This window comes from Monopterus albus, unplaced genomic scaffold, assembly GCF_001952655.1.
Source record: "Monopterus albus unplaced genomic scaffold, M_albus_1.0 scaffold16.1, whole genome shotgun sequence".
NCBI lineage: Eukaryota > Metazoa > Chordata > Actinopteri > Synbranchiformes > Synbranchidae > Monopterus > Monopterus albus.
Window position 1 is genome coordinate 1484766 of NW_018127896.1, and position 12414 is coordinate 1497179.

The 12414-nt window shown below is 41.5% G+C and overlaps 1 protein-coding gene across 1 annotated transcript in view; it reads left to right on the top strand.

Annotated features, from left to right (window-relative positions):
- The first annotated feature begins 383 nt into the window (after positions 1-383).
- aox6 (aldehyde oxidase 6) overlaps positions 384-12414 on the top strand; it is a 16700-nt gene continuing 4669 nt past the window's right edge. Inside the window, exons 1-23 of the mRNA XM_020592182.1 lie at positions 384-483; positions 1352-1409; positions 1536-1632; positions 3000-3108; positions 3641-3767; positions 4054-4115; positions 5030-5107; positions 5362-5442; positions 5710-5854; positions 6128-6220; positions 6414-6565; positions 7820-7913; positions 8088-8197; positions 8532-8716; positions 9186-9348; positions 9470-9553; positions 9661-9830; positions 9933-10062; positions 10479-10601; positions 10881-10977; positions 11081-11205; positions 11987-12120; positions 12300-12387. Coding sequence (XP_020447838.1) covers positions 430-483; positions 1352-1409; positions 1536-1632; positions 3000-3108; positions 3641-3767; positions 4054-4115; positions 5030-5107; positions 5362-5442; positions 5710-5854; positions 6128-6220; positions 6414-6565; positions 7820-7913; positions 8088-8197; positions 8532-8716; positions 9186-9348; positions 9470-9553; positions 9661-9830; positions 9933-10062; positions 10479-10601; positions 10881-10977; positions 11081-11205; positions 11987-12120; positions 12300-12387 — 2559 coding nt within the window. The 5' untranslated portion in view covers positions 384-429. The remainder of the gene's footprint in view (positions 484-1351; positions 1410-1535; positions 1633-2999; positions 3109-3640; positions 3768-4053; positions 4116-5029; positions 5108-5361; positions 5443-5709; positions 5855-6127; positions 6221-6413; positions 6566-7819; positions 7914-8087; positions 8198-8531; positions 8717-9185; positions 9349-9469; positions 9554-9660; positions 9831-9932; positions 10063-10478; positions 10602-10880; positions 10978-11080; positions 11206-11986; positions 12121-12299; positions 12388-12414) is intronic.

Genomic DNA, 12414 nt, shown 5'->3' on the forward strand with positions numbered 1-12414 from the left:
TGCAGAATGTTGTAAATGTGGCCTGAGAATATTTTGTAAATCATTTGTAAAGTTAGGCCTGTAGGATCTGTTAAAGTTCACAAGTTAGATAAGATGGGCGTTTCTACTGCTGCACAGACAGAGATGCATCCAAGTTGTCAAACAGCACCGTGGGACAGGAAGTGAAGCGATATGGCATTTAAAACACAAGCAGAATATTTTGACTTTGAAGAAATAAAAGTAATGCTCCAAGGAGCGTCGCCTTCAGACAGGTCTGCGTTATGCAACGGAATACAGGTAGGAGTAGAAAGTATTTAGCAGTACTTTAGGGCTTCACTTCAGTACAATATTTACATAGTGTTGTTTTGCACCTTATTTTGAAAGTCATGGCAAACGGAAGTGTAATAGAGTTGAAATAACTAGGAAAACATTTATTTTGTACTTTGAAAGATGTCTGCGGGGAAGGAAGGAGACATTTTATGTTTCTTTATCAACGGAAAAAAGGCAAGTTCAGCATTTATGTCACAAATGTAACAGTTTGTGGAAGCTAGTTCGTTTTTTCTGTGTCAAGACTGAAGTAGCTTAAACAGAAACTAGTCAGATTAATAAAGGAAAATCTGACCTCCCAGATTTTGAGACGGAAAAAACTAACGTGTACGAGATAAGAGTGACATGAAGTGTAATTTTATGACGCGAAATTTGTGGCAATTTCTAAACGAAAAAACTTATACAAGCTTTTAGAAACTCTAGAGTCAGGCCACTAAACAACGTTATAAAACGTTGTCTCCAAATTTAGCACGAGAGAAATTTTAAAATAGTTGGTATTTGCACATAGTAATTAGCAAATACTTTTGTACTTAAGTGATATTTTGAATGCAGGACACAGTTTTTGCACTGACGTATTACTTCTTAAGTAATAGTCTGAACCACAGTGGCCACAGGCACGTCTGAACTGGGTGTTTCTAAAAAAAGAGGCGGTTTCCCAGTGGACCCGCCCGGAATAAATAACAGTTAATAAACTAACTAAATAAATACACTTCTTCCACCATTGTGGCTCTTAAATTACATGGTGTGATGTTCTTCTGTCATATCAAACATTGCTTTGTAACCAGTGAATATACGGTGTGTTATGATTATGAGTAGCTGGTTTTAATAGCCTGGTTTCATTGGATGTTTTTAGCATCACATATTCATAAAATTCTACATACGCAAACTAGGAACATAGCAGCTCTTTTTCACATATTTTGTTCATGGTTACCACTGGAAACGCACCAGTTTAAAACTGGACAGTATCATTTTGTCACTCGTAAAAGTAGCAGCCCAGTTAAAGTAGAGGAATGCCATCTTACATGATTTTTCTTTGTCTGAACAGGTAACCGAGAACCATGCAGACCCTGAGACAATGCTGTTATCCTTCCTCAGAGAGAAGCGTATCCTTCAAATCTTCAAATCCACCTTTACATATAAAGTTTTATTATCAAATATTGTGATTGTTCACATATCATAGCTGATGGTGTGACACATGTTGCTCGGTATTTCCTTGACTGTGACTTCAGTGAGGTTAACTGGGACCAAGTATGGCTGCGGCGGAGGAGGCTGTGGGGCATGCACCGTCATGGTGTCGCGCTATCAACCTGCTACCAAAACCATCATGTATACTTTACATTGAACAACATGGTCCTGGAGCTTTGTATTGTACATTCTGACATGTGAATCAAGTTAATAATTCAGGCAAATATGAAAGATTAAACAGGTCAGGGACACGGATGGTTACTGATTAGGTCAAGTAGCAAAACAAATGATAAGACATTCATTGACTCAATCACATATTAAATAATAATAGCACACCACTACCAAGGGTGTGTTTGATTGGAATGACATGCGTGGACATTATTGACAGAAAATTGTCCTGGTTTCCTGCCTATGGGCAGGCCCTTTAAACTCCCACCACAGCCAGTGTTTCTTACAACTGGGTGCAACATAGCTCAGACAGTCCTTTGTCCACCTGTGAACATGGTTGGTAAAATTAAAAAATGCCAAACACTTAACCTTTTTATTAACTAAATAAAATTTTTAGAAAACAAGGGGTTTGGAAACCACAGCTAAGAGTTAATACAATCTTTTTGTGGTGCGTGATGGTAATTTTCCATCCTGGCAGTAAACCAGTACAACATCTGTTTCATTTCTTCTCTGTCCTGTAGCGGAGGAGGAGCACAAGCACACAGAAATGTAAAACAGATGCTGGACAGAATCTGGCAAAACAGGAAGAGGAGGAGTTGTTTTGAAGCTTTTTAGAGCTGCTTTTTGTATATCATGTCTTCACATATATGAGAAACCACCTGCAATGTACTGCTAAATCATATCTGCATCTGTAACATATAGATGGAAAATAGTATTCTCAGTGTTTCTAATATCTATATTATAGTAATAGCATTAGTATAATAACCTGTAATCACAGCAGGACGGTATCCAGCAGGTTGCACAGCATGGCAGTAGGTCCTGGTGTATGCAAAGGGTAAACAGCTAAAAAAAAAAGAGGTTAAAGGATCATTATATCTGATTAGGATCATCGAACAGCCACTTCATCTCCATTTCCATGGGTATATTAAACTGAATTAATGTAAATGACCTTTGTGATGGGCTAAGCAATTTATTTAGGACCATTAGAAGTAGTAGTGGTTGTAGCAATACTTAGTACTAGAATTTGTAGCACTACTACCACAAAACTCACTGATAAAAACAAACTGTCACTGCAGTAACAGTAGTAGTAGTTGCAAAGGCAGTAGCAACAATAGTTTAGGACGGCGATTAACACTGAAGAGCAGAACTACGAGTACAGTCATCAGCAACAATAGAAGCAATAGTGGTAGTAGCAAAAGCAGTTACAGTTACATTAGTAGTAAAACTAGTAGCAGTATCTGAGAAACACTAGAAGCTGTGGTAGAAGCAGCAGAGGGACAGAGACAGAAGTAGACCTGAACATCTCAGATGTGACACAATTTCCTTCACTGTCCTGTCAGACATTACTCAGCCAACGCCTGCCTCCTGCCCATCTGTCAGCTTCACGGAGCTGCAGTCACCACGGTGGAGGGCATTGGCAGCACCAAGACCAGAATCCACCCTGTGCAGGTCAGCACTGGGAGCCTTAGTCATAATGTGCTCGCTGAGTAGAGTGCCCCTCTCTTTTTTTGTCACAAATCTGGTTTCACTGACTGAGGAATGAATAAAGATGATAAAACACCATTTATTATTTGCAAGAGTATAGTTAGTTTGGACAAGATGACTGATGTTGATTTCTGGATTTCATCGTGAACGTGGTTGGTAAAATTCAAAAATGCCAAACACTCAACAGTTTTATTAACTAAATACATTTTTAGAAAGCGAGGGGTTTGGAAACCGCAGCTAAGAGTTAATACAATCTTTTTGTGGTGCGTGATGGTAATTTTCCATCCTGGCAGTAAATCAGTACAACATCTGTTTCATTCCTTCACCGTCCTGTAGCGGCGTAGGAGCACAAGTGCACATAGAATGTATGAGACAACTTTCCAGATGATAGACCCTACACAACCTTCCTGTCTGATGCAAAAAAATTAATAAATGTGGAAACAAAGCTGCTATGTACATATTGCTGTGAAAGGGGCTGTGCATGGTGTATTTGCAGGAGCGAATAGCGAAAGCTCATGGCTCCCAGTGTGGCTTCTGCACTCCAGGGATGGTGATGTCCATGTACACTCTGCTAAGGAATAAACCACAGCCCACCATGGAGGACATCACCCAGGCTCTGGCTGGTAGGTTTGCTTTGGTTTTTCACATTTATAGTCCATAAATCTGCAATGTTAGTTGTTTGTAACACTGAGAAATTGTAGTGCATATGCTGTTGTCCATGTGTCTGACTACATCTCGACCCGCCACCTCTAAAAGCTTTTATTTGCAGTCTAGTATTCCAGGTGTAATCCAGTTATTCCTATACAAGGGAACATGCCAAGTGATTTCACAGTATTGTACCCTGAAATACAAGCACATAAACCTGATATGCACCCAGCCCAGTCCTCACTGTGTGTCATTTCTTTTCAGGTAACTTGTGTCGATGTACTGGATATCGACCCATTGTTGACGGCTGCAGGACCTTCTGTCAGGTACAAAGCTGAGCTCTGCTGCCTGTAAACGTTGTATCATTCACAGCAGTGATAATGTCAACAGCATTATGACTGACTATAACTTAGGGCCGTTTTGTCACTTGGCGTGCAAAGACCTGTTGCAGAGTATATGGTGCACAGGTGGGAGGAGAACAATCAGTTGATATTGTCTTTCTGCTGAGATGTCTGTTTCTGGTGAAGCATCGATCTGCTGCCATTTTGGTGATTTCATCAACAAGAGTACCGTAAGCTAAGTCTATTAATGTGGGCGGCTGTGACTTAGGACGTAGAGTGGCTCGTTTCCTAACCGGAGGATTAGCGGTTTGATTCCCGGCTTGTCCAGTCAACATGTCGAAGTGTCCTTGAGCAAGACACTGAACCCCCAGTTGCTCCCGGTGATAACACTGGTGTGTGAATGTGTGAGTGTGTGTTTGTGCGAATGGGTGAATGGCCAAGTAGTGTGAAAGTGCTTTGAGTGTGCTGTAAAGCGTAGAAAAGCGCTATACAAGTATAAGACCATTTAATGTGCAGTAATGACAGAATAATGCTTAAATGACGGCCCAGCCAGAAGAGGCAATTACATTGACATAAAAATGAATTTAATTTCTTTAAAGCAAAGAAATGTGTGTTGTTTGTCCACAGCTGCTTTATATTCCTGCAGCCAGACAAAGGCATGACACATATTACAGCCTTTGATTTGCGAAACCCCCCGAGAGCATGCAGTGCTGTGTTGCACAAGCCTCCACTGTTTACCTTTATTAAATCACATGCAGATGACACCAAGCTGTACAAAGTAACCCCATACAATACCACATACTATACATCTGACTGGCCCATTAGAACTCTGTATTTCTGTTTGCTGCATGCAGCGTGTGACCCACATGTATGTGACACCATATAAACAATCTCAACAGGAAACCAACTGCTGCCAAGCCAGTGGAGTTGGGAGCTGTTGCCCCAGTGGAAATGAAAACACTGATGAACCAGAGAGTGTGAGTTCAAGTAATACACTTCTTGTTTTTCTTTTACTCTCATTTCCCCTATTTTCCTTTTCTCATTCCAGTCATTTCTCTTTGTTTTTTTTGTTTCCCTCTCAGATTCAAAATGCAGTGAGACTGATATAGCTGCCCCTGACTTTTGCTTTTTCAGCTTCTAATTTCCATTTCTTCCCTTCTGGCTTTGTCTTTTGTCTTTTATGCTGTGACAAATCCCATTTCAGTGCTTGTTGTCTCATGCCATCCTTCAGGAAAAGCCACAGTTGTTTGACAAGGAAGGCTTTCTGCCACTGGACCCAACACAGGAGCTGATCTTCCCTCCAGAACTAATGGTAAGTCACCAGATGTTTCACACAACCACAACTTAATTTACTTGTGGCTACTATAATCTCAGAATCAGAATCCTCGGGAAATGAATCTGAATCAACACATTTCAGCTCTCTAACAAAGCTCTATTTTAGCTACTGTATTGACATTTTATAAGTTGTGTAAGCAGTGTTGAATTGTCAGCAGCATTAAACTAATGTTAAACACATATCTCAAGTCTAAAGTCGATAAATTATTGATTAAGTCTAACAGAAATGTGACTTTCCTCTCAGCGGATGGCAGAGACGGTGAGCCCACAAACACTCACCTTTCAGGGAGAGAGGATGACCTGGGTGTCCCCCACCTTGCTGGACGAGCTGGTCCAGATGAAGAGCAGCAACCCAACAGCTCCGCTGGTCATGGGGAACACTAACATTGGTGACCAGTAAAACTAGTCTCTGCTTTTCCAAATGAACTTTATCATAGAGAAACAGGCCAAAGTTACCTCATGAAGAAGAACAATGAGTTTAGTAGTTCTCAGTTAGCAGACTGCTCCTGCTTGTATAGATTTGATCCAGTCTGTTGTTGAGATGTTGATTGATGAACTTTAGCTAAACTTATTTGTAATGATTACAAGCTGTCGATATATTTTTGTCATATTCCCCAAACCTTGCTGACCCAATTAACCGGTCTCGTTGCTTTGTGCTGAAGGTCCAGATATAAAGTTCAAAGGTGTCTTGCATCCGTTGGTTATATCTCCAGCCAGAATTGTGGAGCTGTTTGAGGTCACTCAGACACCACAGGGTGGGTGCCCTCCTGTACCTTTGCTGTTTACTTCCTGATGTGACTTTGTAGTGCAGACCTTTAAACAGACCTGATTTTTAAAACAGCTCTGCAGTGTTTTAAATATATCAAACTCATCGGTCATGTATTAAAAGAAGCAAAATGTGTCGCCAAACTCACAGCTTTGGTGGTTAACATCCTTGCTTCTCTGCAGGTGTTTGGGTCGGAGCAGGCTGCAGTCTCTCAGAGGTTCGGTCTGTGTTGGAGAAGCTGCTTTCTCAGTTCCCAGAGGAGAAGACCGAACTGTTCAAGGCCTTGATCCAACAGCTCAGGAGCCTGGGGAGCGAGCAGATCCGTAATGTTGCCGTGTGAATAATAATGATCCTCCCACAATTAATCCCTGAGAACAAAACCAAATATAGTATTCAAGAAATCAAGGACAAGAATATGGTTCCCATAATTAATCCCACAATGGGGGAAAACCTGTATTTCAGCCATGAGGATCTCTGAAAAACTATTCAAAAATACCTAAAACAAGACAATATAAAGTATTCAAGAGAAATCAAGAACAAGATTTTACACATGTGCATATTTGCAATACATTTTACCCCCAGGGTTTGAGCATTGCACCTCAGTTGACTAATGCATAGTCCTTCATAATTTCACCTAGCTTATCACTGCAGTGATGTATTGTACAGTCTGTGGGGAGGAATGACCTACGGTAACGCTCCTTCTTGCACTGGGGATGTAACAGTCTCGTGCTAAAGGAACTGCTCAGAGCCTCCACTGTATGGTGCAGGGGATGGGAGGGGTTGTGCATGATGGATGTTAGTTTTACCAGCATCCTTCTGTCCACCACCTCCTCGATGGAATCCAGAGGGCAGTCCAGGACAGACTTGACCAGCTCTCTTAACCAGCCTGTTAAGTCTCTTTCTGTCCGTGTTACCTCCTGTCCAACCCACAACAGCGTAAAAAACTGCAGATGCCACTACAGTACCATAAAAAGTCCGAAGCCCCGCACACACCAAAGGACCTCAGTCTCCTCAACAAGTGGAGCGGCTCTGGCCCTTCCTGTACAGGGCATCAGTGTTTTCAGTCCAATCCATTTTGTTGTTGCGGTGGACATCCAGGTATTTAAAGGTGTCCACAATCTCAATATCTGAGCCCTGAAAACTCATCGGCGTGAGTACTGGTGATTTCCGCCGGGGGTCAGTCACCACCTCTTTTGTCTTGCTGGTGTTGAGGACCAGGTGATTTTTCTCACACCACTCCACAAAGTCAGTAACAACCCCCCTGTATTCCCACTCGTTCCCCCCAGATACACATCCAACAATAGCGGTGTCATCAGAGAACTTTTGTATTAAATAAGGTTAATAATAATTAATGAAACTACTTTCAGGTATATCTTGTGATTATAAAAAACAAAGTATGTAGGTTCCTTCCATTTACCACCAGCTGCTAACTACAGACAACATCCTGTGTTAATGTGAGCACATTTAATTTTAATGACAATTTGTTCTTCAATAAATAAGCAACGGTTTATTAGAATTTCAATTAACTCTTACAAGTAAAATTGTGTGAATTTATCTATTGTGTATATTCTTGCTGTTGCATGTTTAGACTCTTGGAGGCAACATCATGAGTGCAAACCCCAATTCTGACCTGAACCCTGTCTTGGCTGCTGCGAACTGCAAAGTCAGCGTCATTTTCAGTGGTGAGCTGCCACTACTTTATTTTCCATTAGTACTTCGTAGTTTTATAGACATAGTTTGACAGTTCAGGGACCTTGGGACAACTTTTACAGCAATTGTTGCTGTTTAGACAGTAGAAAAATGTAGACTCAGATATCTGTCTGTCTATCTAAGCAGTGTATGTCTGAACCCACCAGGAGGAAGACGAGAGGTCCCTTTGAATCAGGACTTCTTCGTGAGCTTTGGAAAAACCATCCTGAAACCAGAAGAGATTGCAGTCTCTATCTTCCTACCCTTTTCCAGACAAGTACAAATATTCTTTATGAAGTTTCCTTTGCACCCCGTGTTTTTATTTTTGTCAAAGCAGCTCTAGTGAAATCAAACTGGAGACTGGACTCCATATTTGCTGACTCCTGGCGTCCAACCCACACTGTGAGTGTTTGATGTACATTCTGTATGGACAAGGACACTACAATGATTTGTATGCTATTAGTTACCTGACTGATTGTATTGTAGCTTAGATGAAGGTCTGACCATGTTTTAAGACAAATGTAAACATAAATGCAGGTGATTCCGAATGGTTGCCTCACATTCTACTGTACCATGTAACAGTGTAGTATAATGCCCTGTTTGTTCTGCAGGGGGAGTTTGTTCGAGCTTACCGCCAGGCTCCGAGGAAGGAGAACTCTTTTGCCACTGTGACGACCGGCATGAGGGTGTTTTTCTCTGAGGGATCCAGAGTAGTGCAGGATGTCAGTCTTTACTACGGGGGAATGGGACCCACCACAGTCAGTGCTGCCAAAACCTGTGCAGCTATCACTGCCAGGTCAGAGTGGGATGTAGGATATTTTAGCCCACACTTTATGCTTTTTTAGTTTTTGATGAGAAGAGGATTAGCTATCTGAAAAAGTAGAAACGTCTTCTGTTTCATTCTATTTTGATCTAATTTCTTTTCCTCCTCTTACAATAATATGGCTTCCTTTCTTTCTTATTTGTTTCCTGTTTCTTTCTGTTCCTGCGTCTGTTATCTCTGACCTTTCTGCCGAAGTGTATTATTTTTGTCCTAACTGTTTTCTTTCTTCTTCTTCACACCTGCTTATGTCTTCCTCCCTACGACCCTCACGTGCTCCTACTTTTCTTCCTGCCTGCTTTGCTTTTTCATTCTTTCCTCCTCATTTATATTTTTTTCCATACTCTGTGCTCTAACTGTTATGAACCAGAATGCACATTCTATTTCAACATGGCTGAAAAATATAAAAGAACCAGATACAATCCACTGACATGAACACTTTCAGGCCATGGGATGATGACACCCTCAGCCAGGCTTATGACATCCTTCTGGACGAGTTAGCCCTCCCTCCTTCTGCTCCTGGAGGAAAGGTGGAGTTTCGGCAGTCTCTGGCCCTCAGCTTCCTCTTCAGATTTAACCTGGAGGTCTTTCAGAAGCTCAGAGAAATGGTAGGATATTATATAAAGGTATCATAACAGGTCATCTCCTTGCCTCAGATGTAAATTTTTACCTCTTTCAATGCCATTTAACATGACTAGAATAAAGATTCTAGGGAATCTCTTTTTATAGAATGTGATTACAGATGAGGTTCCTGAGAGGATGCAGATCCAGCCTTTACCCAGAGAGTTCCAACCCAGCCTGCAGGAGTTCTCGGTCAGATGATCCCCCATATCTTAAATAAAAACACATTAAAAACTTATTTTTGTGTGTATTACAGAAGAGATGGATTATGATTATGACAGCTGCTCTTTCTTTTGCAGCACGTGTCAAAGGACCAGAGCAAACAGGACCCAGTTGGGCGTCCCATCATGCATCGCTCTGCCATCAGCCAGGCAACAGGTGAAGCTGTCTACTGTGATGACATCCCCAGAACAGAGGGGGAGCTCTTCCTGGCGCTGGTCACCAGCTCTCGAGCACACGCTAAGATCACGTAAGCAGACAGAGAAACGATTTCAGGAGTTTCCAGTTTTGCAATAACCAGTTCTAATGTAAATCTCTACGTTATGCTTTAAACGCGTCTTTGGTCCAACAGGAGCCTGGATGTGAGTGGAGCTCTGCAGCTTCCTGGTGTTGTCGATGTCATCAGAGCCAAAGATATTCCTGGGAAGAAATTCCATACGGTATACCGTGACAGTCAAGAGGACTTTCTTTCTGAGACCGAGGTAGAGTGTGTGTGGAATTTGGGACTAAGAGACACCAGGATTCCCACAGGGAATTTGACAAAATCTATAACTAAATTATCTTACCATGCAACAGTGTCCTGCACTGTCAACCAGTATTTGTAGCACGACACAACTGTATTTCGCAATTTATTGCAAATATTTCAGCGAATATATTGCACAAAATGTTTCTTTATATGCAGCATTATCCACTCTGTGTCATATTACATTTCATTTTATGCTGTAGAAGTAATATTTCTATTGCTGCTCATTCCTTCTTAGTTATGGAAAAGTCCTTCAGTTTCGAGGCTCTGCTAAAAAGTATGTTCTTGTCACCAGCATTAACTTAAAGAATTAAGCTTCACAACAAGCTGCTGTGATCATCATGTTCAGTAAGCTCATTCACTGTTCCTCTACAGGTGTCCTGCATTGGTCAACTAGTATGTGCAGTGGTTGCTGATACGAGGGCGCATGCCAGACGAGGAGTGTCAGCCATAAAGATCAGCTACGAAGATCTGCCGGACCCTGTTTTTACTGTAGAGGTCTGAGATATTTAGCTCAGATGTTACTGTCACAGACATCCAGCACAGCAGCAAAATTCACTGAATCTCTATCACAGTTAGTCAGTGAATCTTTGCCTCTATCCTTGTGTCAGATCTTCTCTTGTAAACATTTTGTAAACATTTCCTTCTGTATCAGTGTCTTTGACTACTTAATAATTTAAAATCAAGTTCTAAAGTAAAGTAAAGACTACAGTAAAAAGTGTAATTTTCATTTTCCTTGACCATCACAGCTCTGGGTTTCTTCTCTTGCTGTGACAGGAAGCCATTGAAAGGTCATCTTTCTTTAAGCCACAGAGGATGATTGAGAGGGGAAACATAACTGAGGCTTTTAATAGTGTTGATCAGGTTTATGAAGGTAAAAATTGTTGACATTAAAAGAACATAATAGAAATGCTACAACACTTTAGTTTTACTAAAGCTAATTTTTAGCTGATGTTGTGTGTAATCGTTCTCCTCAGGAGAGATTCGTCTGGGTGGCCAGGAACATTTCTACATGGAAACTCAGAGTATGCTGGTCGTTCCTGTCGGTGAGGAGAGGGAGTTCAATGTTTACGTGTCCTCTCAGTGGCCGTCTGGCACTCAGGTACTCCTGGACACTGTTGTTTGTGTTACATTTGTACCCCAGTTTTGGTGACGTTCAAATTTTATCTTGAATGCTGAGGATGTTTTTCTACTCACCTGTTAATAACGATAATATATGTACAAGCAATTTGTTACCGGTACACAACCGAGACAGCCATCTGCAGCGCCAATTCACACCGATGTCTCTAACCATCGGGGGCAACTTGGGGTTCAGTGTCTTGCCTAAGGACAATTTGACATGTGGACTGCAGGCACTGTTATTTGAACCTCCAACCTCCCGGCTGGGAGAGGATCTCTCTACCCGCTGAACTACAGTCGCCCTATGTTAGATTTTCAGTGTCAAAGTCCCATTCCCTAACCGTGAACTGAACCCGGCCGCAGCGGTGAAAGCGCTGAATCCTAGCCACTACACGATCAGGGAACATTGAACATTGCTTTGAACATTGATGACTTGTTGGACTTGGATTTGACTGCCAGGAGAAGAGCCATCCTCACATAAAGGATGTTGCAGGAGTAAGCAGATCTGAAGCCTATGATGCTGTCAGTGTTTGAATACGGACTGTAACAACCACGTCAAGCTGACTGTCCCAGTACCCTCTGAGATCAGTGTGTAATTCAGTTCATTAAAGAAAATGAATCCAGCTTGGGCAATATTAAAACAGACAAAACTCAATTTAACGCTAACAAAAACCCATTTCTTAGACTCACTGATATCAAACAACATCTAAAACCCTTTTTGCTCACTGATAGTTTTTGCTTTTGAATATCTTTCCTGACTGCAGGCCGCAATTGCAGAAACACTCAACATCCCATCCAACAGAGTCACCTGTCACGTGAAACGGATCGGTGGAGCATTCGGCGGGAAAATCGATAAAGCCATCATTCTGGCTTGTATCACCGCAGTGGCTGCATGGAAGTAAATCACAATGGACTCAAAAACAACATAGAGAATCAGAAAATCCTTTTCAGACAAAACAATAATTATCAGTGAAAAGTCAACAATGAAAATGAGACAAATATATTGAAATGAAATTATAAGAAAAAAGCTTGGAAAAGTCTTTTTTGTCTTTATTAAGATTTTAAATTTCATTGTAGGACCAATTGTGCAGTCCGCTGTGTCCTGGAGCGAGGAGAGGATATGTTGATCACAGGAGGCCGTCACCCTGTCCTGGGCAAATACAAGGTACTACAGCACACTCTGGCTTTCCTT